This window comes from Xiphophorus couchianus, chromosome 18 (genome assembly GCF_001444195.1).
Source record: "Xiphophorus couchianus chromosome 18, X_couchianus-1.0, whole genome shotgun sequence".
Taxonomy (NCBI): Eukaryota; Metazoa; Chordata; class Actinopteri; order Cyprinodontiformes; family Poeciliidae; genus Xiphophorus; species Xiphophorus couchianus.
In genome coordinates, this window is record NC_040245.1 from 2,680,811 (window position 1) to 2,707,887 (window position 27,077).

General features: G+C 38.0%; 2 protein-coding genes across 9 annotated transcripts in view; one reads left to right on the top strand and one right to left on the bottom strand.

Annotated features, from left to right (window-relative positions):
• Positions 1–27,077, bottom strand: part of LOC114161407 (cyclin-dependent kinase-like 1) — a 77,737-nt gene that overhangs the window by 11,585 nt on the left and 39,075 nt on the right. For 2 of the 8 annotated variants that reach the window (XM_028044668.1, XM_028044660.1), the window contains exons 1-3: positions 1,166–1,551; positions 836–1,024; positions 615–736 (exon numbers count right to left, since the gene is read on the bottom strand). In XM_028044668.1, the coding sequence (XP_027900469.1) occupies positions 615–736; positions 836–1,003 (290 nt within the window). In that variant the 5' untranslated portion in view covers positions 1,004–1,024; positions 1,166–1,551. Of the gene's footprint in view, positions 1–614; positions 737–835; positions 1,025–1,165; positions 1,552–1,641; positions 1,790–27,077 lie in introns of those variants that run through there. The other 6 variants (XM_028044665.1, XM_028044663.1, XM_028044662.1 and 3 more) reach the window with 5 other exon arrangements.
• On the top strand, positions 4,246–26,512 carry tgfb1a (transforming growth factor, beta 1a). The gene is made up of 6 exons (XM_028044658.1): positions 4,246–6,067; positions 19,193–19,462; positions 19,547–19,778; positions 24,902–25,052; positions 25,960–26,070; positions 26,146–26,512. Exons 1-6 carry the CDS (start codon positions 5,695–5,697, stop codon positions 26,191–26,193), a joined length of 1,185 nt encoding a protein of 394 aa, XP_027900459.1. The 5' UTR covers positions 4,246–5,694; the 3' UTR covers positions 26,194–26,512.

Sequence of the window (27,077 nt, forward strand, 5' to 3'; positions counted from 1 at the left end):
TCTTTTCTTGGCAAGCATGAAATGACGCAAAAGAATCCAAATCAGCCAGGAAAATTAGGATTGGTGCAAATCTAGTAATCTCCTTTAGAAAATTCAAACAAAAAGTACTTTTGCATCCAGTAAACACATATTTCCCTGGACTTTAGCAGATCTTATTGCAACTACAGCTGTCACAATAACACATTTTGCTGGAGGTTATTATTGCCTGGAGGTTATTGTTATTATTGCAGACATTATTGCGATAAACGATAACATTGTTGTTTTGAGACCATTTTCAAGTAAGGTAATGGCCATAACGGCATAACAATGCAAGAACACATTGTCAAAGATCAATAAACGTAAAATTCTGGTGAACATTTAACACTGGAACTGGAAGACATTTTAAATATCCAAAATAAATAAACAAAATAACAGAAACAATGAATAAAATTATTCATGAAGTAAAAACAGCCAGTTGTGACCATAGCACCGAATTAAATACTTTTATCATCCAGTTTTTGGTAGAAAGAGGGAAACAATAAATTATGCAAACGGTAATTAGTGAGCTCATTTTAATATATCCTGCAATTAATTGATTTATTGTGACAGCGCCTTTGATGGTGTGTTTATCTTACCCTTGGGGGTGTTTGTCCAGCTCATTGAGGACCGTCTGTTCACAGAACTCAAACACCAAATGCAGCCGTCTTTTTCTCCTGAAGACTTCCAACAGGTTGACCAAATTCACATGTTTAAGCTGCTGTAAAACCAACAGGTGAAAAACAAAACAAAAGCTATAAGTTAAGGCTTCGTGTTTTACATCAAACCTGATACTTTAAGGCGACACTACCCCTCTCACCTTAAGCATACGCGTTTCTCGCTGTGCAATCTTTTTGATGACGGGATCCTCTTCAGACTCCACAAACTTCTTGATGGCAACTATCTGGCCCGTTTCTCTGTGCCTGCACTTGAACACCACACCATAGGAGCCCTCGCCAATTTTGGCCAGTTTTTCATATTTCTCCATCGAGCAATTTCAAGTTACTACCTGCAAAATAGGCAAGAAAAAAAAATAGGACTCAGTTTTCAGCAGACTGACCGGATGATTGCTTGTAAAGTCAATAGTTCGTGCAGACCTAATGTTTTCAAATTGTTTTTAGATGTTGAAAATGATCTCGCATATACTCACGTCCAGAATCTAAATTAGCCTCCAAAACAGCAAAGGTTTTCTACAGATAAAAGTAGAAACAGCTCTTTGTACCGTCATTGTCAATGCTTCACTAAGGAGGTCACTGTGCCGTCTGCTCTTTTACTGCGTCATTACTATGGTAACCGCCTGAGGCTTGTTTTCCCTCTTTGGGGCTCCGTTTTCTAATTTATAAACATTTCAAATTACAGTAAATGTTTAGCTGGCGCCTCTGGTCTTCGTTTAGGCGCAAAGTGGTCAGATAGAGAACTTAACTTACCTCTAATAACAAACGTGGGGGTTAAAATAAGCAAGAATACAAAAACACATGGCAATTCACAAAGCTACGTAAGCTAAAAGCTCTTACGTGGGAATACGTACGCCGTAACCAGGGAGAAAAGCAGTGGGAAACGGCTTCAGTAGGCAGACAGTAAAATACACCATATTCAGTTCGTTTAGTGTTGAATTCATGGACTTACTAGACAGTAGAGTTAATGTGGAGAAGTTGCCCAACGTTATATAAAATCCTGACAAATCGGAGACGGTTTCTTTTGGCTATTTAAAAACGTTTTACAATTAGCATAAAAGATTAAACAAGCGCACCAAGATTTCTACGTAAACGTAAACAAGTACGTAAGTACACGTTCTGTAACCATGGAGAAAATAAGTGACTAACCATAGTGGCTAACAGTAAACTATACCTAATCCAGCCGATTTGGTTGTATTTTAATATATTTAAAACGTTTAAGTAGACACAACATAATCATCCATATATTACGAACGTAGTAAATATTTTTATTTAAGTTCTATGATCGTTTTTGGCTACTTAAAGTTTCGTTGGTTGTAACCATGGAGACAAGAAATGGCTAACACCATACTGTTAGCTAGCTGTTATTATTTTTTGTAACATTGAATCTCCGGTAAAACCTTCTTTTCCCCCCAAATGAGTCACTAATTTTATGTGTTTTTGTATTTTATTTTAGGTTCAAGTACTTCTCTACTTCTCTCAATAGCCTCCTCTCATTTTAAAGTAGGCTACTGTGGTTTACAACTATCCGAATAAATTCAGTTACTGTTAAGTAAATAGTCAAAGAAATGGATCGGAACGCGGCCCGTCACCCGAAGAGACCAAACATTAGAATAAAAGATACAAGACGCAAATTCAGATTAGACTTAGAATAATGACAAGTATCTCAAAATATAAGAACACTTGTGTTTTACTTAAAAATATGAAAATGTGGCTGTATGCAACCTCTGCCTCCAACTGGGTAAAAATGTTGTAAAGTTTGCCTCAGAATGTTTTATTGTTTTGTTTGCAAATGTAATTTTTAAAAAAATGACAAGGAACTAAATATTCAGAGTTGATCACAATTTTTTAAATAGTCTGAAACTAAGAATAATGTAAGTTTGTAAGTGTATTGATTGAGAAAAGACGTCCTAAAAGCGCACAGCTTATTATTCCTTTCCAATGCTTTCTTGAAAGTTGTAACATTTTCAGTTGAGATTATTTCTGTTTTTATTCATGTCTTTATTCATATCAATTGTAAGACATAAAGTGCCAAAAACATAAACTGTATTATATTTTAGCCTTGATGACGTATTGTCAACACTGAAAGCACATCAGAGCGCTTCAGAGAAGCTACAGCTCTATGTGAAAGGTCAGCTCTGATGTGGTTAGATGATTTATTGACTGTCATTTCTGTGTTGACTGAAAACACCTTCTCCTGTCATCCCTCTTCAGAGACTTTGCTGTTTTCCCACAACTTCACTGTGAATGATGGGAAAGCAGAATATGAAGCCCTCCTGACACAGGCAGGCACCTTGAGGTTCTGGCATGGAGACCTAGTGGTAAAACACAGAAGGTATGAAATGCCTCAGGGCAGCTTGGTCAACATCGCTGCTTCTGGAGACACAGTTGCTGTTTTCAGAAACCCATCCATCCAAACTGTGGTTGTTATTACAAAATTTGGTGCGACTTTTTTGACGTGTTGTTTTCTATTATTACAAATTCCTATTGCTTTTGCTGATCGTACTGATGACAAACAGTGTTTTTACTTTCTGGGAACATTGCTCAATCAGACACCATTTCATAAACACTGCATTGGAAATTTGTTTGTATAAATCCATCAGACACATGACTGGATGCTGACCAAATCAGAAGGGGAAAGTACTGGGTTACATGAATTGTTCCTTGTCTGACTCCTCTGTTTTGATTTTTATCTCTGTTTAGATTTTTATCTGTTGTGCGTGCCTCTTCCTTTACTCACCGTGTTTCCTGTTGTTTTGCTAAACCATAAACACCCATTTGATCGAAAATAAGACCTTTGAGTTAAGAGTGAGAACCCTAAACCTGTTGGTGCCTCTTTTTGAGGCCTATAAATTTGGTCCACCAGATGGCAGTATTCACCAAGTTAAACTCAGTTTTTAAAACAATAGCTGCTGACAGTTAAAAACATCCCCCTAGGTAGTTTCAAGCTACCAGTGAAGGTAATCGGACGTGAAAAGGCGCAAACATTAACCGTAGTTTCCTTTCCTGAATGAACATTGTTATATGGGAAACGTTTAGGGGATTTTTTTCTGTTTGAGTGTCCTCTTGTTAAATGTCATCATTCAATGAATAGCTCTTTCTTTAAAGAAGCAATTGGAAGCGCATTTAGAGCAAAAACCTCAAAACAAGACAATGCACTTTCAGTTTGTTTCCACTGACAGACAGAGCTGCAGTAGCTGAAACCTTCACTGGTTTGTTTTAGTCTTGCCGTCTTTTAGAAAATACACAATCCAACCTCTAAAGAGCACTTAGACCTGGGAGAGGGCACCACACAACCCTGCCCTGCTGGCTCTTCACCTCATCAAATTCACATTTCTACTTTCTAAACCTGCTTCCCTTGAGCTGGCTCTCTTCTTTCGTCTGGCATTGAGTTGGTTGCGGCCCTTGTACTGTTCCTGACTTGTTCACATCGGTCTACTGAGGCAGAGTAAAGGAGGATCTTGATAAAAACACAAGCACAAGGCAGCAGAACTCAGGCAGATGTTGCCGTTAGCTTCATTTCCTGGGCGGAGAACTTCTCGCTCTATTAGACGACTAACAGGAACAAGAGAAAAAAATAGAGGGGAGAGAGAGCGAGAGGGTGTACAAGTTATCTGAGCTCGGAGCTCTCACAAATCACTTTTTTGAACAGCAAGCTCTGACAGGCAGCCGGGGGAAACAGAGCAGAGACAAAAGAAAGGTGTGAGTAGGGACCTGTGTCAGAGGAGACTCCAAGGGAGAAGGTGTGAAGGAGCAGTAGAGAGCATAAACGAGGTGACACCAGTGGATGGACGGAGGAAAAGCTGCGCTCCAGTTCCTCCTGCTACTGCCGGAGTTTTCTGCTGCTGTGTCCGGATGGTTCTGTCTCGTAAGGAGAAGGTGTGTCTGATTCCTGAGAACTTTCCCTCCGGGACAGGGTTACCTTGAGACTGACACTCTTGAGCTTCGGATCATAGGCCTGTTTGCACTTCTTTTATCTCTGACGCAGTGTGCACTTGCAGATGATTCCTTTGCGTTATCATGAGAGCAGATAGAGAGGCAGCTGGCGTGACATTGAGCCGGGCGCGTTGAAAGCTGGTTTAATGCAGCTGCGCTCAGATCACATGCTATTATTTGTAAAAAGAGGTAGTCAGAGCTGAGAGTAATCCATGTTTGTCACATGTTTTTCTGCATAAACAACCCTACTGCTACTTTAGGGTGTGTATTTCTCTTTTAAAAGTCTTTTGAGAATACTTATTTGATATTTAATCCACCCAGAAAAGTAATTTGTTGACTTTTGGATGGTACAGAAAGGACAAAAGGCTGTGGCAGGTTATTAGCTTCTAGGCACAGAAAGTGAGTAAGTCAGTGTCTGCCAGCACTCGTAATCATTTTCACTCATTGGGCCTCAGCTCTACTCACATTTGCTCCCTTTGCCTCCGGGGACATGTAATAAGAGACTGCTTACTGAGCAATACGGCACAGAGCTGACACGTGGAGAGGTATAAACTTGCTCTGAGTAAGACAGGATTACGCTAAATATTGCAGGTGGAGGACCGAAAATCACGATCTGGTCTGCTAATACAGAAGCAAAGACTACTGAGCTGTCAGACTGTTTCTGACGGATGGGTGTTGGAGAAGTCATGCGAGTGTTTGCGGGGCTTTCTATGCTTGGATGAGCTTTATTTAGCTTTTGACAGCTCTGCTCTGGACTGGCTTCACAGTGCGGATCGTCATTGGGTTACCTCTGTAGCTGACTCAGAGACTGGCTTAACTCTCGCCGTCTGCCTGCCCACTCTGATTCTCTCTACCTGCCTTTATGCAAACAAGGCGAGTGTTAGGTGGTTTTCTCTGCAGTATAGGGACAGCCGGGGCACTTTTTGGACTCTCCACACTGCTGTAATTGTTCTGTTGTGTGTAAACACCTTGCGTCAGTCACACCTCTCCTCTGGAGTGATTCACTATTCCCAAAGCATCCCTGACTGGAGGCAGGCAGCAAAAGAAAAAGGTGAGGCAGGATTTGCTAATGCTCAAAGTGCAGAAGGTGCTGAGTTGTAAAGTTGTTACAATGAAGCTGGGATTCTTGCTGCTGATGGCCCTGCACATGCTGGAGAACGTGTCCAGTATGTCCACATGTAAGACTGTGGACTTGGAGATAGTGAGGCAAAAGCGCATCGAGGCTATTAGGAGCCAGATCCTCAGCAAACTGCGTTTGCCTAAAGCTCCTGAGCCAGAAGAAGCTGGAGACAAGGAGGATATCCCCACCACCCTGCTGTCCCTCTACAACAGCACCAAGGACATGCTGGAGGAGCAACAGATCGAGGTCCAGAATACCATCTCCCCAGAGCAGGAGGAGGAAGAGTACTTCGCCAAAGTGCTGAACAAGTTCAACATGACGCGTAAGTACAAGTTAGAAGGCAAGAAGACATAAATCATGAATCCTAGAGCACTCTTACCCATTTTCAAGAATGAGGGCAATTGTTGACGGCCTAAGGATGGCTGTAAGAATGTCAGATAATTATATGGCTATGATTTATGGTGCTGCATTCACCGGCACTCGCAGCATGTTGCACAACACGTCGAACACAGAGCAGAGTTTGGAGAGCCAAAATTTCTTTGCTTGAAAAAAGAGATCCACGACCTTCAAACTGCCAAACAAGTAACTCAACTTTTAGTGGAGTTCAGACAATCTGGAGCAAGACGAGCATCAGCTGCCAAATTGATGAGTCGTTCATTGAAGTTTGCTTTGTCATAAACGTCCAAAACTCACAGAGGAACTAAAGTGTCTGATAGTGGATGAGGACATGGGAATGATATCTAACCACAATTCATCATATTCCTAGCCTAGCTTAGCCTTCCTATATAAAATTCCACTCAACTCTCATCCCCCTTCATCTGGGATTTCTCCCATTCAACTCGATTTGTCTGGTTGAATTTCAACCAATCAGGAAATGACGTTGATTTTCTGAGCTGTTTTAGAATTACAGTCCTCCTCTATCTTTAGCAACATCAGCGGACGGCGTGAATGAAGCCGTTCAGTCCCTGTTGGTCACACTTCCAAATATTGAATTAACATTAACAGCCATTTTTTCAGCTTGGCACTTCATTTGTCGCAGTGGAGGATGGTTGTTTACACCACAGGCTATTTCCCGTGAGCTTCAGAGTCAAACCGCCATATTACATGTGTGTCGGGCAAACGTTAGCGGTTGTACGCATTAATACATACATTTGAAATTGTCTTGGCACTACAGCAGAAGCTAACATCTTCGGTCTTCTTTATTTCCGATCTTGGTCAAACAGCCAATCAGCAGCAAGGAAAATGAACAATGCTCCTGGATTGGTAGCAATAGCGTCACATAGCATTACATCCAGATATTCCTGCTTTAAAGCTACATTTTCTTTTAAATATTTTAGATATAATATATGAAAAAAAAAAACATAAATTGGGGGACATTTTGCTAAAATTTTGAAGTTTTGAATCAAAGAAAAAATTGACCACTAATTGGCAGTGCAAGCTAATAGTAGCATACTTCTTTGTGTTTTGTACTTTCAAGCATGGTAGCAACTTATTCACTGAGGTTGTTTATAGAGCGACAGTATTAATGAAATGTAAGTATCCAGTCTCACAGGGGGTTTAAATGAAAACGGGGTTAGTAAACTGCTTTTGTGGCGATTTCTGAGTGTAAGATACTGGTAATCCATTTTGGATTTTGAGGTTGGGGAGTTCTGACTTTAGCAAACAAATTTTTCCATCCTGACATTTAAAAAGATCAACTTTTAGGTAAAAATGGGATCCATAATCAAACCTTGAATAATATTTTCTTAAAACTTACAAAGTCTTTGTAGTACTACATGGAAAACATACAACATTATAATTTGTTATTAAGTGAAACGCTGGTTCAGATCATGTAAAGTTGCTAAAAGAAACAGGAAAAAGTGAACATTTTGACACAGAGGTGGTAAAAATCCAGATTTACCTCATCAGAAAGGCACCAAATGACCAAAGCGATCTATAAATTCTTTCACCATGCACACATCTTCTGATCTGCGCTCAACATCGTTTCTGGCAGCTTTATGAGATCAGAGATCACACAAGTTACAAGTTGGCTGCACATGATTTGATGCGCTCCGCTGCTTTCATGATATCCACCTCTTTCTTTTTTGTTTTGTTTTTTACGACTTCATTAACACACTTGGCGTGGCTGCATCTGCTGTTTGCACAGCCAAATGGTGTTGGGCTGTAATTGTGCAATGGCTCCCAAGCTATTATGATAAACATAATTTTTTAGTTTGGTTTCAATGCCCCATTGTTCTCTGCATGCCTGCACGCCCCACTTTATCAGGCAGGCATACACATCCCCCCCTTTGCCTTTATCCGCCACATCAAAAGAAAGGCTTGAAGTGGATGGACCATGCTCAGGACCAGAAGGGAGAACAAAGACACTCTCAAAACGAAGGGCACAATTTTGTTCTGCTCAAATGACAACCAAAGACCAAAACTGCAAACAAAACACTGCAAAAAAACTCATTCGTACCAAGTATTTTTGGTCTAGTTTCTGGCGCAAATATCTTGGTACAAACAAAACTAACTTAAAGTAGCTTTTCAGCAATAAACAGCAGTTTGTTTTAAATCAATAATTCCTTAATATTGATGAAAAAGTTCTAGTTCAACTGGCAGATTATTTCACTTATAACAAGGGAAAATGTCTTGTTATAAGTAGTGATGCATCAATCCGATATTAATATCTGTATTGGTCCTGATATTAAAAAATAAATCTAGATCAGGTGACAATGTGCCCAATCCATGAGGGCGGATCTATTCAGTCTAATTCTGTTTGGTTCTCTGAGTGACACCATGCTCAATTTATCTTACATTATATTTAAAGGTCTGAATTGGACTTTCTGAACCATTTGAAAGAAGATTTGTTTCCGTTTATTTTTTAACAGGTTTGACCAAATTTCAGTTTCTTTATTAATTATTTTGCTTTAGCTGTTATAATCCTAATTGATTAAACTCCTTTTTACATGTTTGACCAGTAGCTTTTGAAGCTGTTGGTGTATTCCAGCGTGGCGTACTGGTGCAGCGGTATGAAATAAATTTGTAATTCAGTATATGTCCCTGTGTTTAAAAAAGAAGTGTTTTAAGCTCCGTTTTTCTGTATCGGATCAATATTTGCCGATACTAAACCTAAGATATCGGTAGTGAAAAAAGTGGATCGGTGCATCCCTTGTTATAAGGAAATAATCTGCCAGTGGAACTAGCCATTTTTCTTGGAATTATTTACTTAAACCAAGCTCTTATGTCTTTCTAAAAGTTATTTATAAGTTAGTTTTGTTTTGTTTTAAGTACAATAAGATATTTGCACCAGAAAAAAGACGAATATACTTGGTGAGATTTTGTGTGCGGCCCCTCTCTCTGCTGTTTTCTCTTTTGCTTTCCGTTTTTCACACTGTTGCGTTGTCCCCCAGGGATTGGGAATTTCCAACACTGTAACTTGAGAAATTGACATCTTGTTTGCTTATCGTGTCACTCGCACTCCATCATGTCTCTCCCCAAGTGATTTCCCTTGAATTCCCAGATCTCTTTAGCAGCGATTAACCTTTTTCTGTCCCTCTTTCGGCCTCTAATGCGCCCATCTCTCGGTCTCTCTGCTTCCTGAGCGTATTATCAGAGCGTTTGCAGGGTGTTTGTGACGAGGCAGCTTGGCAGGAAGGAAGGCAGGCTGATGGCCACTCAGATGCGGAGTGACTCAGGTCCGGTGCGAGCGTTGCGTTTCCTCTGAATGCCAGAGAGAGAACATCCACCGGTCTCTTGCCTTGCACCCCAGTCGAATCTCCAGATCTGTGAATACTTCTTATGCTTACTCCAAAAGGTAGAGGAAATAGTCCCACTTCTCCTTTTTGACTGAATTGCCACATTGTGGTTCAAGTTTACGGACCTTTGGTTTTATTGGTACTTCTGGTAAACTCATGCAAAGAAAACAACAACTTTTAAAATTAGGTCACAGTTTGTCTTCTTTTAAATATTGTAATTATTGTGGCTCTTATGAAGACTAAAACATATTTACCATGCTGTAACAGTATGTTCTCTTGTCTTTCCCATGTTGAAGAAACGCTAGAGGAAATAGATCTGCGTCATGCTGTTTGTATCCCACAGAAAATGGAAGTAATTGATTATTAAATGTGATTTGAATCACTTCACATTAAAAAAAATGTCATTAATCCCAAAGGGAAATAATTAAATACATCATAGTTTATTTATTTACGCTATATTAGTATAATATAATAATTACCAAAAATATTTAAGAATGACTAATTATTTAATTATCAAATACAATATTCTATTTATTAATTAAAATAATTCAATTTAATAAAATAAATAATGGTTCCTAGACACTTATTGGCATGAAAAGCAGAGCATAAATAAATAGAAGGCATTCATTTATTTTAGATGCAATTCTATGGATACACAACTAAAAATAAATGTATTAAATAATTCAGAACATGTTTTCTGATGAAGTTCATTTGCCACATTTAAGCCGGTCTTCAGCGTACGTTTCATTAAAACCAAATTAAATAAAATGGTTTTTTACAGGTCTGATGTAATATTCTAACTATCATGTTTTTATTTCTGTAAGCAGAAAATCATCAAGATTAACAAACAATAACGGCTGAAGAATAAAAGTTCAGGGCTGGACTTTTATTCTTTTAGGGGCCTTTTTGGGACCCTAAACATGTTTTCATTTGGGCCCCCCAAACCCCCCGCCATACCAACATGTCAACACCAGATTTGTCAACAAGTCTCGTCTTTTCCAGCCACTGTTTCTGTTAATTATGATGACTTATGGTAAAGGTGTGTAAAAAACAAATACTTTTTTTGTGATCAAATGTTGTCAAATTTTGCACGTTTGGTTACCAGGGGTTCCATTGAATATAGAAATGCATTTTAGTTTTTCACTATCAAATCTGCTGAATGACTCACTGTTTCCAAAGATCTGAAACCGCTGGAGGCAAAGCATATTTGTGTGCAGAGCATTTTAAAACGCAATCGTTTTAAATCTTTATTGCGGTAATTTCATCATGGATTAGGCTAAATTTCTCCAGCCACATCCGTCCGTCAGAAGACCACACAAATTCACCTCTCCCATAATTCTGCTCTTAAGTTATTCTCCAAGAGCACAGCAGCAACCACAAAAGGACAGTTTGTCCAGAAATTAATTCTCTGACCTAGAATAAGCGTCTTTTTGTTATATAAAGCAGGAGAAATGGCGGCGCGTCATCAGTGCATCAGTGAAGGAAGTATAAAGGCGGCAGACATTTGGCCAGCTGCTGGAATCTGATTCCTCCCACTGGTAATTACAGAGCTGTCTCCCAACCTGTCACAACAGCTGTCCCTGGCTTACCTGCGGATAGGCGCTAGTTCAACACACAAATCCCTCCCCTGCACCCATGTGTGGCAGGACGCTTTTTCTGAAGCAGGCTTCATTGTTACAGTCCAGCATAAAGCAAAAGAACCTGAATAAATTGGGACTTCAGGAAACAGGAGGTATTCACCGTTCCTGGTGTCAGCGCGCTGGAGAAGCTCTGGACTTTCATTGAGATTCTTTCTCTTTTTCAAACTTTCATTCCTGCCTTTTTTTCGGAGAAAAATATCTTTTTTATGGACAACTGGTCTTTCTTGTTTTGGATACTGTGCAGTTGGGCTGATTTTTGGCAATATCTTTCATATTTCTGCTGTTTTGCTATGATGCGTAACCATAGCAACAGGGTGGTTTAGGACAGGGAGCAGCTGATTAACATCATTTCCCTTTGGGATCAATAAAGTAGTTTTGAATTTGAAAGAGTAGCTCTATTTTAACGTATTCTTACTCGAGTAAAAGTAAAAGGTGGCCGTCCAAGAAATGACTCGGAGTAAAAAAATGTATTTGGTAAAAACTCAAGTACTGATAAAAAAATTTTAAAAATCATTTAATATTTAAGAATTACACCAAAATACAAAGTTATGTTGAAATGTTGGCATTTTAAAGACCAATAATATAATTACAAATTCAGGCAAAAGAAAATAAAATCCAAATCAGTTTCTTTCAGTATAAAACTTATAAAACTTAAAGAAAATAAAAACAAAATTATGAAAATAATGTCATAATAAAATGAGAAGAGAGTCGTAGCATCACAATAATAAAGTCACAATATTGCAAATCTATTCTCAAAATATTACAACTTTATTCTTGTAATTTTATGACTTATTTTTTATTGTTATGGTTCTAGTCCATAGAAAAATTACTTAAGTAAAAGTAAAAAGTTTTTTTTTTCCAAAAAGCAACTGAAGAAAATGTAACTAGTTACTATTCAACAAGGTGTAACAGAAGCAGCAAAATAAATATGTTCACACCAAAGATTCAAAAGTTTTAGAAATATGTATATAATAAACAAAATTAACAATAATTATACTGTACAAGTAGGCCTGTCACAATAGCAAATTTTGCTGAGCGATTAATTGTCTCAAAAAATTATTGCGATAAACGATAATATTGTCTGAAGACCTTTTTACACTGATTTAATGGAAGTGACGTAATAATGATGTGATTTCCTGCCAAAGATAGATACACTTTATTTTCAAAAGAATATTTAACACTGGAGCTGATAAACAAAATAAACAAAACAACCAAAAACAAAAATAAAATGGATTCTCAGTCTCCATTAACAAAAAATGTACTTGATAAAACCTAAACAACATAAAGCCAAAGTGGAAATAAATACTGCATTCAACCAAAAGAGTGCAGATTATGAAGTCTGTATATTATGTTGCCCTTCAGTAATTATTAGATTTAAATAGAGAAGATGGGCACATCGACTACCTGATGCAATAGTTCACACTACATGATTTTTTGCTCCTATTTTTCCCCATACAACAATCTTAGAACGTTGGTCTTCCTAAGATTGTGTGGTGTGTTATGGTAGATCCTCGTTGCCGCTCCGATCTAAATCAGGGGTTTTCCCCGACTGGGAGCTTTAACTAGACCTGTTGAATGTGACAGGTAGCCAATCAGAAAGCCCAGATTCTCCTCCGTGTTTTCTGAGGGGAAATTACGGAGGGGAATCCCAAACAGCTGATACGCCGCAACCCTGGAAACAACATTAATGTTTATTCAACATGCAAAGAATATAGAAATGACAAGAGGAGGAATTGGAGCTAAATTGCTACCGCAGTTGATAAACCCGGTAACTTTTCAGCTGTTCTTCGTTAACGTGACATAAATAGGTTCTAATGATTTTCATTCAGTCAGGACTTTACACTGACACTAGCCACATGCATTGCAGGTAGATTGTAGTAAAGCATTGATTAATACCTGGTTTTAAAATTAGTTAACTGGACTTGTAGCCATTATTTTGTGCCCATTGTTGGACACCACACGGCAGGACCGAACCCGATCAAACCGTTATACCAAGGATTTTTTCATTCGGTGTCATTAACAGAAAGAGAAAAAGAGACGATAATGCCGATAATTGAAATGACGTCGATAGTTTTAATTTATCGTACGATTAATCGATTTATCGTTTATCGCGACAGGCCTATGTACAAGATTATGACATAAATCTGAAATAAAAATATCATACTCATGTAGATATGCACATTGAATAATCATTTAGTATTTTAAAATTATCACATGCACCAAAGTATTATGAAAATATTGGTATTTTAAAGACCAAAATTAAAATAATTCATTTAAACAACATAATTACTATGCAAAAGCATTTTTTTATTCAAAAATTAATTTCTTTCTATCTAAAACTTGCTCTTATTTTGCTGAAAAGTTACATCTAAGCTAGTTTTGTCTTATCTGCAGCAGAAATGTTAATAAAAAGGATTAAAAACGGTGCAGATGCCAGCAGGGATGTAAGCACCGAGTCTGTTGGAAGCAGTGATGGTTTCTGGGAGGAAGGATCTGCAGTAACGCTGCTTTGTGCACCAAGGACAGGCCTGTCAAACTCCAGTCCTTGAGGGCCGGTGTCCTGCAACTTTTAGATGTGCCTCTGCTGCAGCACCTGGATAGGTGATGCAGCCTATTAAGCCTATTATCTGCTCAATAATAAACTAAAGTAAAACGTTTTGGTGATTGTAGATACAGAAAGAAAATTTTCCACGATTGCGTGATAAAACAGGCGCATAGATTCAAACGTTTTGGGGTTGATGATTTTCTTATGTGGGCTGAATGCTTTGTGTTTGATTAAAAGTAGGTCGATGTTTGTGGTTCTACTTACTCCAAAGCTAAGAATAATGTCATAAAGACAAGGGGGCCAAAAATCCCTGAGAGGGCTGCGAATGGCCCCCGAGCCGCACTTTGGACACCCCTCCACCAAGCCGTGTGAAAGTAGAAGCGAGGATAAAGTTTAGCTGTAAACACGCTGCAGCAGCCAATATTGTTCTTAAGGGAAGTGACTTAGTTTCCTGTTTCTGAAGAAGTTCTGTTAACTTTTAACCCAGTTCACTTCAACTTGCTGTCGCCATACTTTGATTTAAAGCCTCATGCACTGCAAAAACACAAAACTATTTCTGGTCTGGTTTCTAGTGCAAATGTCTTAGTACACTTGAAATAAGACAAAACAAACTCATAAGTAGCTCTTCAGAAAGAAATAGAAACTTGTTTTAAGTAAATAATTCCTTAATATTGATGAAAAGGTTCCAGCACCACTTACAGATCATATAATTTAAAAACAAGACATTTTTTCCATGTTTTCAGTGAAATAATCTGCCAGAGGAACTAGTTCTGGGTTGCTAGGTAGCAGGGTGGGCTTGGCTGGGGTTGCTAGGTAACAGCGGAGTGGACTATTCTACCAGTGGAACTAGAACTTTTTCATCAATAGTAATGAATTATTTACCTAAAATAAGCACCTATTTCTGGCTGAAAAGTAACTTGTAAGTTTGTTTTGTATTATTTTAACTGTAATAAGGTAATGGCAGCAGAAACTAGATCAAAAACACAAAATCTTACCTAATCTAATTTAAGCTGGTAATTTTTCATGAACATTAAGGAATTATTGACTTTAGACAAGCTCCTGTTTCTTGCTTACAAATAGCTTTGCCGCAAGACATAGAGGTTGTTTTAAGTCAATAATTACTTAATAATCATTAAAAATTACTGGCAGATTATTTCACTTACAACAGGGAAAAATGTCTTGTTACAAGTGAAACAATCTTGAACTTTATCAACATTAAGGAATTACTGACTTTAAAAAAAGCTCCAATGTCTTGCTGAAAAGTAACTTGTAAGTCAGTTTTCTCTCATTTCAAGTGTGATAAGACATTTGCATTAGATACTAAGCCAGAGATAGTTGGAAACGTTTTGTGTTTTTGCAGTGCGCTTCCATTCTCGCGCTCTGATGATTTCGCCTGCATCCTGGGTGGGACAGACCTGCAGAATGTCAAAATCTCATTTCCCGTTGCACTCCACATCAGCGCCTTTTCACTTTCACTTTGGGCCCCTTTACCAACGTCTGAAGCGAAGCATTAGCAGCGCCGACGGGGAGAATGGCGGTGCAGCTCGGGTCGAGCGTGTACAGTAAGTACGCGGAGATGGGTTGGGTTCGTGCCGGAGAGCTCCCGGCTTTGGCAGGCTCAGGCAGAGCAGAGGATATGGTCCAGCGCCAGACATTGCATTGATATATGTACAACTCCAATTTCTTCACACTCCCTATCACACCCTATATGTCTTCACCCTGTTCCTGCATGCTTTCACTGCAAAAACACTAAATCTTACCAAGTTTTTTCTGTCTAGTTTCTACTGCAAATATCTTACTTCACTTGAAATAAGACAATACTAACCTAAAAGTGACTTTTCAGTAAGATATAGCAGCTTGTTTTAAGTCAATAATTCCTTAATATTGATGAAAAAGTTCTAGTTCCTCCAAATTATTTCACTAATAATTATTGACTGTGCGTCTATGACTTTGTATTCTTTGTGTTTTAATGACGTAAAGCATTTTGAAGTGCCTTGTTGCCTTGTAGCGCTGTCAATCATCCTCAAGTATGTGCTGTTTAGTATACTAATGGTGGAGAAACAACTTACTGATACAGGAAAACTATTTATTTGCCAGTAATACAGCAGGCTATACTAGCTGTAGCAGTAGAAGTAGCAGAGAGGATTGTGGGAGAAAGAAGCGCCACACGGAGGGTGATTGGCAGCAATAAGACCCTCCTCCTGCCTCTGATTGGTTGTTTTTACTGGAAGAAGGCAGAGGAGCGCGATTTTTTTTCAGATTTTCTGTCTCGTATTATACTGACATGGTGACAGTTTTAACAAATATATGAAATTATTTTTTACAAACATTGCACACTGCAGCTTTAAAACAAGCTCCTACATTTTGATTAAATGTTTGTTTTGTATTATTTCAAATATACTGAGACATTTGCACCAGAAACAGACAAAAAAATACTTGATAAGATTTTGTGTTTTTGCTGTGTTTACTGCGTCATCTTTATGGTTTTTTACACTTCTGATAATCTTTCTTTCCTTCGGCTCCTATCTGTGTATTCCTCCGTCTGGTTATCTCCGTATGAACTGCATGAAACGTGCAGATCAGTGTTGGTGGATCCATCAGTAGCTTCTGATCAAACATTCCCCCTAATGTTCCCGCTTGTCGTGTTGGAGGAAGACGCGGGATTACAGTTGCTGCTGCGCTTTGAGAAAACAAAACTCTCAGCTGTAGCAGCTGGAACAGATAAATGTTTGGCTTTAGCTAAGATCATTGTGTAACACTGTGAAATCTGCAGATGGCCATTGATGGCTGGATTATGAGGGAAGTATTTCAGTAACAAAAACAACGTCTCTAAGATATGCAGACTTGCAGGATGCAAATGTTGGAACAAAGGCTTAAATTCCTCCAATTTGACACAAGAAGTGTGGAAAGCACCAAATGCAGGAGGTAAAAATGCTTTTAACCTGTAAATAAACATGTTTGCAGAAACTAGATGCTCCAACACCTGAATGCAAATCAACGTTTGCAAAAGAGCACGCCTTGTTAAATAATATTTGACTTTAAACTGGATGAACTTGCTGTCTAATGAATTAATCAGATCAATGAAGCACAACCTGCAGATCTAATGCTCAGAATGAAAAGTAAAAATATTTATTTTACAGGAAAGTAAGTCACTTATGTTTGGTTTATTTGAACTTTTTTGTTTTCTTGGAGTGAAAATCTTGATAAAAGTTCAATGTCTGAGTTGCTGTATTTGCAGTAATAGCGAAACTGTTTTACAGCACATTGCACAAATATTGTAAATCTCTAATTGATTACAATATTTTGGCTCCTCCACCTTGCAGTTCACACACATATAAACTTTAATTTACTGTTTAGACAACTGGCTTTTTTTCTGCATTACTTAAATGGTCTCTCGTCTTTCCCGTTTTGCAGAGTGGCCAGTAGAAACGGGGCTCTGTTTTATTTTCACTTTGGCGAGCAAAGTGAAAATGTTCCAGCTACATTTCATAGGAATATTAGGGGTTCTAGTAATTGTGATAAAACATAAATAAATGTGATTTTTCCCCCCCAGAAATATAATAAGATTTTAGGTTAAAAAAATTTTTTAACTCCTCAAAAAATGTTTGAAATTGTGCCGCAGTTACGGGAAAGTTTAGGTGACTAGTTCTTTTATTTTAGCATTTTTCTGCCATCAGTGAAAACTTTTCTTACAAAAAATATGTTTTTCTATCTTTCCCATGTTGAATATGATCAAAAATATATATATTTTTTTACATCATATTAATCCTCCTCTGACACAGAAACAAATTAATTAATAAGAAAGTTATGGATTTAAAAAGAGATTACATTCATTTAATGGAATCTTAGCTAATTGGAGCAACAGATTGTTTATAAAGCTGAGATGATTAATCAAAATTATCGTGATTAATCAACTAATTAATCAATTAATAACTGGAGGGACTCAAGAAGGTCATATGCTGACAGAACCACACAGTCAGATCAGTAATTAAAACAAAACTGCATCAAATTTGAATTAAGTTATCTGTTTATTTCCATTCTAGTGGATATCTAATACTATATAAGAAAACCTTAAGTGCTTAAAAGAAAGATCTGTAGAATATGCCCATTTTTAATACTATTAATCGATTAGTCATGAGAATAATTGAAAGATAATCGACTACTAACATAATCAATGGCTGCAGGCCAATTTGTATTTTAATGTTAATTTATTATCCTTCCCTTCTCACTTATAAATGAGTTTATTTTAGGAATTTTAATTTATTTTTGCCAGAGATGCCAATAACTTAGTTGGGCGCTGAGTAATTTCAGCATAATCTATGTAAAGCACTCTTAAATAACAAATTCACCATCACTTTCCAAGCATAGCTGCAACCGTTTTGACTTTATATGTGATTATAATAATATATGTGAGGGCAAACTGACAGAATAACTAGTCTAGTTAAAAAAGGCCATGCATGGAGAGAGACTGCAGCTATGGCGAATCCATCTGGTGTTTGATGAATGGGTTTCGGCAGACGCTTCAGTTTCCACGGAATATTTTACAGACGGTGTCGAACCGTCCAGAACCGGCTGAAGAGATTAAACCAAGCCAAGATAAGCATGAACTAGTTTGGTATAATACTTAAAGACTACGCTTTTTTATTTTTGTTTTGAAAGGAGCTTAAAGAAAAACTATGACGGCGTATTGGGGCTGCTGGAGACAGAAGGAAAAAAAGAGCAAATTTCCACCAAAACCAAAAATCTCTGAGATTAATCCTAAAAATTACCTAGGAAAAAATAAAGTTTTTATTTATGCGTTTGAAAAGTTGTACATTTGCTAGAAAAATTGGGAAATTTTGAGATTAATCTCAGAAATTTTCTAGGAACAAAGCCAAGTAAGTTCTGAGTTTGAAAAGTAAAAAAATTGCTAGAAAAAAAACTGATTTTTTTTTAGATTTGATGTAAAATGTTTTTGAGAAAGAAAACAGAAATGCATGAGTTGAAAGTTGAACATTTGCTAGAAAAAACTTTTTAGATTAAAAGTACAAGTAATTTCTGAATTTGAAAAGTTGTTAATTTGCTTGAAAGAACTCAAAAAGTTTTTGTTTAATCTAAAAAAGTCTAGAAAAAAGGAAATTTCTGAGTTTGAAAAGTTGAAATTTTTTAATCTTTGAAATTGAGAATCTGCCAAAGTTTTTCTAGAACATTTCTGAGATTAATCTTAATATTTCTGAGGTTTTTTTCCATGCAAATATTTGACTTTTCAAACTCAGAAATTTCCTTTTTTTCGTCTAGAAAATTTCTGCATTTTTTGCGCCTTTCCCCCCGATCCAATACGCCTAATATGCCACCTTAAAAAACAGCAAACAATCCAGTTAAGTGACGTTTTTCCTCCTGGAATCCAGAATGAAGCTGGAAGTCTTGAGTATTTCAATCATTATTTTCACTCCAGAAGTTAAAATCAGCCTTTGAAAAGCTTCTTTTTATTGGACCAAGCTGGTTTAAAACGCCTGCTAAAACTGTGTGTGTTTTTTGAATCACAGGCTCAAATGAAATGGAGAGGACCAGAACGATGTTCTTCAACATTACAGAGATCCGTGACAGTGTGGGGGATTCCCACCTGCTCACCACTGCAGAGCTGCGGATGCTCATCCAGAAGACGTCCATAGAGAAAGAGCAGCGCGTGGAGCTGTACTACAGCGCCGGAGCCTCGTTCCGTTACCACGCCTCCCGCTTCCTGACCAACGCGTTCAACGATAAATGGCTCTCCTTTGACGTCACCGAGCCTCTGCAGCAGTGGCTCAAGGACAAAGGTGAGGCGACCGTTCTTCTCAACTCGTGTTCCTGGTCAAGCCCCGGGTTAGGCTGAGCGTTTTGCCGACATATTTGTTTTCCAGAGGATGAGCAGAAGTTCGAACTACGCGTGTTCTGTGAATGCGAGCAGCAGACAGCCGCCACGTTCAACTTCTTCGTGTCGGGATTGAGGAGTATGCGAGGAGACAAAGCGACCTTGGAGACGATAGTCAAGCAGCCGCCGTACATCCTGACGATGTCCATCCCGAAGAACATGAGCAGCCACCTCACGTCGCGCAAGAAGCGCTCCACCAGCGGACAGGAGACCTGCACAGCGTAAGCAACGCCGCAGATTTCACATAACCGCTTGTGGACAACACTTGAATCAACTTTAACAGCTTTGAAGAGGATCTATTATCCAAAACTCATATTTTGAATGTTTTCTGCTTCCATTTGGGTTTCTACTGATTCTAAAAACACTCAGCTGGATTTTGGCAGTAAGTTAATGTTTTATGGTGTCTGGAAAATGACCCGTTCCAAAAATGCCAGCGAAGCCCACCCCGTTACCTAGGTGAGGCAAGAGTTCCGCCCGTTACCTAGCAACCAAAGCAGAACTCGGTCCGTTACCTACCAACTGAAGCGGAGCTCCTGCAGGCTTGGTCAGCTGGTTTTACTGCTGTATAATGTCTGCTGGAAAAGGAAAATGTTTTGTGGTTGACTTACCATCCAGAAACCACTCCCTGCATTCTTGTTGGTTGTGCAGGAGGCTCCACTTCTATTTTTCAAAGATGTACGGTTCACTGCAAAAAACCCCAAAAACAAAAAATTTTTTTGGTCTACTTTCTAATGCTTAATCTTAAAATAACAAAAACTAACGTACAAGTAACTTTTCAGCACGATACAGGAGCTATTGTGTTAAGTCAATAACTCCTTAATATTGATGAAAAGTTGCTGGTTCCATTGGCATTAAGTTTCTTAACATATGTTGGATTGGGAGGTGTGGGAAGCAGCAGCCTATTAGGATTTAAAGTCACAAGATGCCCTAAAACATGTCACTGACAAACTGGTGTGACTCCAAAAAAACCATCCTAGCGCAAAAACATTTTTTTAGCCGAAGTTGTGAAGTTGTTGTTTTTCCCTGAATCAAATTTATTTACTTAATTCCAATTTGCACAATTTTATGGAGAATGGAAACAAAGCTAGAGAAAAAACACAAACTTTTACCTTTCAACTAAGTATTAAGATCACTGGGGCTCCACAAAGTCGTGTGTTTAGACCACTGCTGTTTACGTTGGTGCCTCCACTCAGGATGTGGAACATTGATGAACAAGTGGGACAAGGAGGCAGTCAGGCAGCTGGAGGGCTCCTACATGGGAACCAAATGTAGGAGGTCACGAAAGGTCACAACCTGAACCCATGTTGTTCAGTATTAACAGAAAGAGGACGCTCTTATCTCTAGTGACTCCACTGGTATCATGATACAAACCCGTCAGAGAAGTTCTGTGGAAACTGAAACAAGCGTCACTTCCAAATTCCCCACAGCTTTCCACAGAGCCTCGGCGTGACAAGCTGGATTTTACTGGGTTACTCCAGCTTTAATATGGGAGGGCACCACTGCACTGCAAAAACACAAATCTTCACAAGTAACTTTGGTCCAAATATCTTGAAAATATTTTAGTACAAATAAGACAAAACTGACTCAAAAGCAACTTTTCAACAAGACATAGGAGCTTATTAAGTGAATAATTCCTCAATATTGTGAAAAATTATCGGACCGTTGGCAGATTATTTCATTTATAACATTTTGTAAGTACAATAATCTGCCAGTAGAACTCGTATTTTTACACGATATTAACGAATTATTAACTTAAAACGAGCTCCAATATCGCGTTAAAAAGTTCCTTATAAGTTGGTTTTGTCTTATTTATTTGTACTAGATTTTGTGTTTTTGCAGTGCATATTTTGATTTCTCTGTGATTAGAAATAAAAATGAAATAAACTTCAGATAGAGGAAAAATTACTTTAAAATCTCCTTAAGTAATAATAGAAATAATTACAATGAATGAACGGCACATCGGTATCAACATTTGGATCGGCAATGTTAGTCTTTTTTATACTTTTATAAATAGATAAATTTTAAATTTATTCACCGAGTAATGCATACTGATCTACAAAAGAGGTAACAGATAAATAAAACAAACAAACAAACAGAAAAGAGGATATTTTCAGGATAAACACATAACCAAATGTTCATGTGGGCTAGAATATGTTTTTTCTTTTAGTCTTATCAGTTATTTTCTGATTATTAATATTTCGGCGGATTTTGATGTCCGATACTAACCCTGCTGTTATGGCCAATATTTTATCAAATGTTTTATTCAATTACTCAATTAATCGTCAGAATAACTGATAGATTATTGATATCCAGGGGAAATAATGTGGTTCTTCTGAGCGGTTCTGTTAAGATCATCCACTTTCTGTTAATGTGTAAAATAATATACTGCTTTTTGTCTCACTTATATTCTTCAGCTCATTAAACCAATTATGTAAAGCGAAAAAACTCGCTGGGAAAATCCAAATAAAGGTTTTTAAATGATGACTGGGTTTATTAGGGCATGTTAAAGCTTCGTGAGAAAAAGTTATTGCCCTCTAAACCTGCAACAGCTCCTGCCATCCGCAGACGCAAAACATCGGCTAATAAATGTTTGTGACGACTGCGGAGACGTTTCAGCCGCTTCTGCTGCAAAACAGCTTTAGTTCAACCAGATTCGCTTCCTGGGAGTCGGATATCGACCCAGTTATGATTTGAGTTTTAGGTCACAAACGCGACGTTTTGACTCATTTTCCAAAAGGCTTTGCTAATTATTAATGTGAGCAGCGTAGCCAAAATTATAACCAGCTAAGAGCAGCACAACTTCAACATATTTTTACACAAGTAAGAGTAAAAAGTATCTGGTAAAAAGTTCCACACGATAACTGAGTAACTGATCAAATTATCAATCATTTAATATTTAAAAATTACATCATCAGACAGAGCAAAATATAAAGTTAACTGGAAATTTGGGTATTTTAAGAACCAACATGACAATAATTCATATAAAAAGCATAAAATGATCAAATCAGGCAAAAAGAAAATGTTTCCAAATCAGTTTCTTTGAATAAAAAACTTCATAATCTTTAACAGAAGCTGCAGGTGTGAGTCTGGTGGATTTCTGATTAAAACATGTTTGTTTTTCATTCAGTGGGGAGAAAATCCATAAATTTTACTCAAGTGAAAGCAGAAATACTTCATAATAAAAGTAAAAATACTCCTAAAAGTAATTTTTTTCAAAAAAAGTTACTCAAGTACATGTAACTAGTTACTATCTAACTCTGTTTTCCGCATTCGGTATCCAGCAACTTTGAGTTTACAAAATGTAGAGGAGTAAAAGAATAAACATAGTTACATAAATTTTAACACAATTTTAAAAAGAGAACAGCAGTAAAATATATTTAAAGGTAGAAGTCTGAACGTGTTTTTACAGCCACTCTTCTTACATCTACAGCATCATTTAATTTAATACATTACTATTCATGTTATTCTGTTTTTAACATTCTATTTTAGTTGTATTTTCTATATCCATAACCATATTTACATGCCATTATCAGTAAACATTTCACACTTTTACAGTTTTACCTCAGCAGTTGTTTTAGTTTTGGTTTTTCCTCCTTTGGTTGCTGTATCTCCGGCCCTCTGTATCGTTTTTATTCCTGAATGAACGCAGACCTTTTACTGCCCCATAAAGTGGCACCAAGCTGGCGTTGCTTGGTGCCACTTTATGGGGCAGTAAAAGAGGCGGCAGTGGCGTCCTGCAGTGTGCGGCCCCTTAAGGTTCACCGCCGCGCCACGCTTCCTCCATCTGCGGCTCTCGCTGCGGTTCGCTGGAGTCCCAAACCCTCAGAAACGACTTTATACGCCGTTCCAGACTGATGGGTGGCGGCGACTCTGCTCCTCGTCTGTTCTGGAGTTGCTTTAGATCAGACGACAAGTTGCTGTTTGAAATATTTGCAGCTTTTTAAGGGATTTGTTTTGGTTCTCATAGTAATGAGAGTTGACATTGAACTCTTTAATCACAGCTAATTAAGACAGATTTATATGAAGGAGTATTAGGGCCATAAAAAAATAAAAGAAATTAGATTACGAGAGTAGAGTTATAATATTACGAGACTATAACTTCATTCTATTTTATTTTGACTTTATTCTTATAGTATTTTGATTTTATTCTCTTAATATTCAGACTTTATTCTCATAATTTTACAACTTTATTCAAGTAATTTTACGACTTTATTCTCGTAATTTTACAAATTTATTCTCGTAATATTCCGCCTTTATTCTTGTAATTTTATTACTTTATTGTCTTTACAGTCTGACTGTTCTTGTAATATTTTTTTCAGTGTGGTCCTAATACTCCGTGGTAAATTTAGCAACGGCGTCAGTCACATTTTCTATATTTACTTACAGGCTCTTGTTGATGTAGGTAAATATAGAAATATGCAAAAATGCATCAAAGCTGCAGGCAAATCAGCATCAAATGCTCGATTTCTCATTTTCTCAGTTCTGTAGAGTTAATGAGCGCCATCGGAATGGTGCAATGAGCGCCATCGGAATGGTGCAATGAGCGCCATCGGAATGGTGCAATGAGCGCCATCGGAATGGTGCAATGAGCGCCATCGGAATGGTGCAATGAGCGCCATCGGAATGGTGCAATGAGCGCCATCGGAATGGTGCAATGAGCGCCATCGGAATGGTGCAATGAGCGCCATCGGAATGGTGCAATGAGCGCCATCGGAATGGTGCAATGAGCGCCATCGGAATGGTGCAATGAGCGCTATCAGAATGGTGCAATGAGCGCTATCGGAATGGTGCAATGAGCGCCATCGGAATGGTGCAATGAGCGCCATCAGAATGGTGCAATGAGCGCCATCAGAGCGTAATGAAACATAAAAAAAGAGCATCAGTCAGAAGCTTTTTCAAATTTGCTGTAACACAGGCTGCTACAGGAGGCTCACAAACATCCGCATCTCTGACAAGTTACAACATTTAATTTTCTTTAGCGCAGTATTTTTAAATTAAATTGAATTAAATCTGCTAGTAGGAAAAAGCCTAGTTTAACTGCACCACTGGTTCATATTTACTGCTGAGCAATAAATCAACTGTAAATACAAGAGCAGAGATAACAGCGTTTATTACTTTATAGTTCAGTTTCTGTTTCACTACAAAATAATTTATGTAAAAAAGCAGAAACTGGAACTCACTCAAATTACAGTCCAGTTCGATTAATTTCAAAGTCATTTGTGAAAGAGTAAGCTTTGAATTTGCATTGTTTTAACTAAATTATTTCTGCAGTAAAGTTATTTTCTCATCTAAATGTATCATTTCAGACCATATAAATGTTTTCCTCCTGTGTTTGGTGATGCAGGCAAACGGAGAACTGCTGCGTGAGGAGTTTGTACATCGACTTCAGGAAAGATCTGGGCTGGAAATGGATACACAAGCCCACAGGCTACCTGGCTAACTACTGCATGGGGTCATGCACGTACATCTGGAACGCCGAAAACAAATATTCCCAGGTAGGAATTAAATGTGAAAATCACAAGAACAATCCTTTGTAGGCTAATATACGGGTTTTACATGAGCCAATGTTTGGTTTATAAGCTGCTCTGAGTAAATCAGATGACAAACGGCAGTGGCCCATCTGGCTGGTTCTTGTTGATTCATTCATTTTCTTCTTCAAACTGATCAGATTTATTCACATTTAATTAATTTTTTCATTAAACTTTACAGAGTAGCTTTGCAAAGAAATTAAAGCCTTAATAAAGTGCTTTTGTTAAGAAAGTTTGGATTTCTTCTGATTTCAAAGCTAATTCCCAAAACTTGTTTGATTACATGTTGAAATGTTTTAGTTTGATCTAAGGATAAATCAGCCACAATTTTATTAATTTTTGGATATCGGCATTTAGTGAATTGGTAAAAATCAGGACCGGCGGGTCGGGCTTTTTAAAGCTCAGCGATTGGCCAGAAAGCTGCGGCCAGCAGTGTGAGGCAGACAGACACTTCTTCATCTTTTAGAGCAAAATATTTTACAGATAAATAAAAAAATATGAGGTACAAAGAACAGACTTATTAACAATGACTCTGCATTCTTCCTACCGTTGGAGTAACTACAACCATATTTATCAACCTACTTTTACTCAAATAAGAAATTGTCTTGTAACACAATCGTGCAAAACCTACAATCATTAAATGTTACTTCAGTTTATTATTGAGCAGATTAACTTAAAAAAGTACACAAAAAGTTGTTTTTTTATTATTATTTTTGTGGCCCTCAAGTTCTTTAATTTGGCCCCCATGGCAAACAGTTTGGACACCCTGGATTAAATCACAGTCTGGTTTAACTCATGTTTTTGTGTCCAGCAGTTTAATTTAAACATTTTAGTTGGATTCCTGAGATTCTGAGATTTTCTGTTTGTTTTGCAGATTTTGGCTCTGTATAAACATCACAACCCGGGAGCGTCCGCCCAGCCGTGCTGCGTTCCCCAGACGCTGGAGCCGCTGCCGATCCTCTACTACGTGGGAAGGCAACACCGGGTATCAACACCGCGGGTATTTTTAGATGTTTACGGGAAGGTTACGAGGTGATTTACGGTTTATTTCTGCCTACAGGTGGACCAGCTGTCCAACATGATTGTTAAGTCCTGCAAGTGCAGCTAAAGACACTCGGTGGCACAACGCTCTGCGTCTTCTGGAAACAAACAACAATGGAGAAGATTGTTTTGATGCCACAGAAAGGACAATGTGATCGTTTGAAGTGGATCTCCAGCGCTTTTTTTTTTTTTCTGGAAGTCTGTCCATTAAAATAATCAATATTTTTTATGTATTTCTATTCAGAAATACCCCCCACCCCCCACAAAAAAAAAGATTTCCCCTAGCATAATTTAATTTATTTGTTGTAGAACTGTCTCAGCTGGAGATGAAAAATGGCTTCTTACTCAAAGTTTGAACAGGAAAAACAAAAACAAAAAAAGCGCAGGACCAAAAATAACCCTGATGGAAGAAGTTCTGTTTTCACAGATGGGATATTTCCATTTGTCACAGCAGCTTCCAGAGAGGTAACGGCAAAACGTGCCAAATCCCAGGTGGAAAGCAGAGGTTGTTTGGGAATTTCCTGGAAGATAATACTGCTGCCAGTGCTTTCCGTAAAAGAGAAGAAAAACCCAAAGGGCCTGTCCATCCTGGGAAAACTGCCTGTGCCTGAAAGGCCGGACCAGGCAGATGGAGCTGCCCATCTGCTACGTCATGATATTTGTTTTTTCAACATGTACAGCATTTCCACCACCTCTCTGCGTTGTCAGGAAGTTGGTGGTAATAACTTCCTGGTCCGTGAAGGTGACGGGTATGAGATCGATGACAGCGTGTGGCGCAGCGGGTAAAGACTCACAGTCTGCATGTTAGCTTTAGATAAAGAGGCTCAGGTTAGAGAAGCCGTGCAGGCTTGTTTTGGTGATTTTTCTACCAGTTGTCAAGGTAAATTATTGCCTTTTTGTAGTTTAAAAAGGAAGTTTTCATGTTCTTCTGAAATGTAAGTGTTTTTAAAG

Excerpts from the sequence above, each read along its gene's own strand:
- tgfb1a (XM_028044658.1), top strand. The coding sequence starts at position 5,695 with ATGCTCAAAGTGCAGAAGGTGCTGAGTTGTAAAGTTGTTACAATGAAG. Across the intron at positions 6,068-19,192 it reads GAACAAGTTCAACATGACGC|GCTCAAATGAAATGGAGAGG; the intron begins GTAAGTACAAGT and ends TTTGAATCACAG. Across the intron at positions 26,071-26,145 it reads ACGTGGGAAGGCAACACCGG|GTGGACCAGCTGTCCAACAT; the intron begins GTATCAACACCG and ends TTCTGCCTACAG.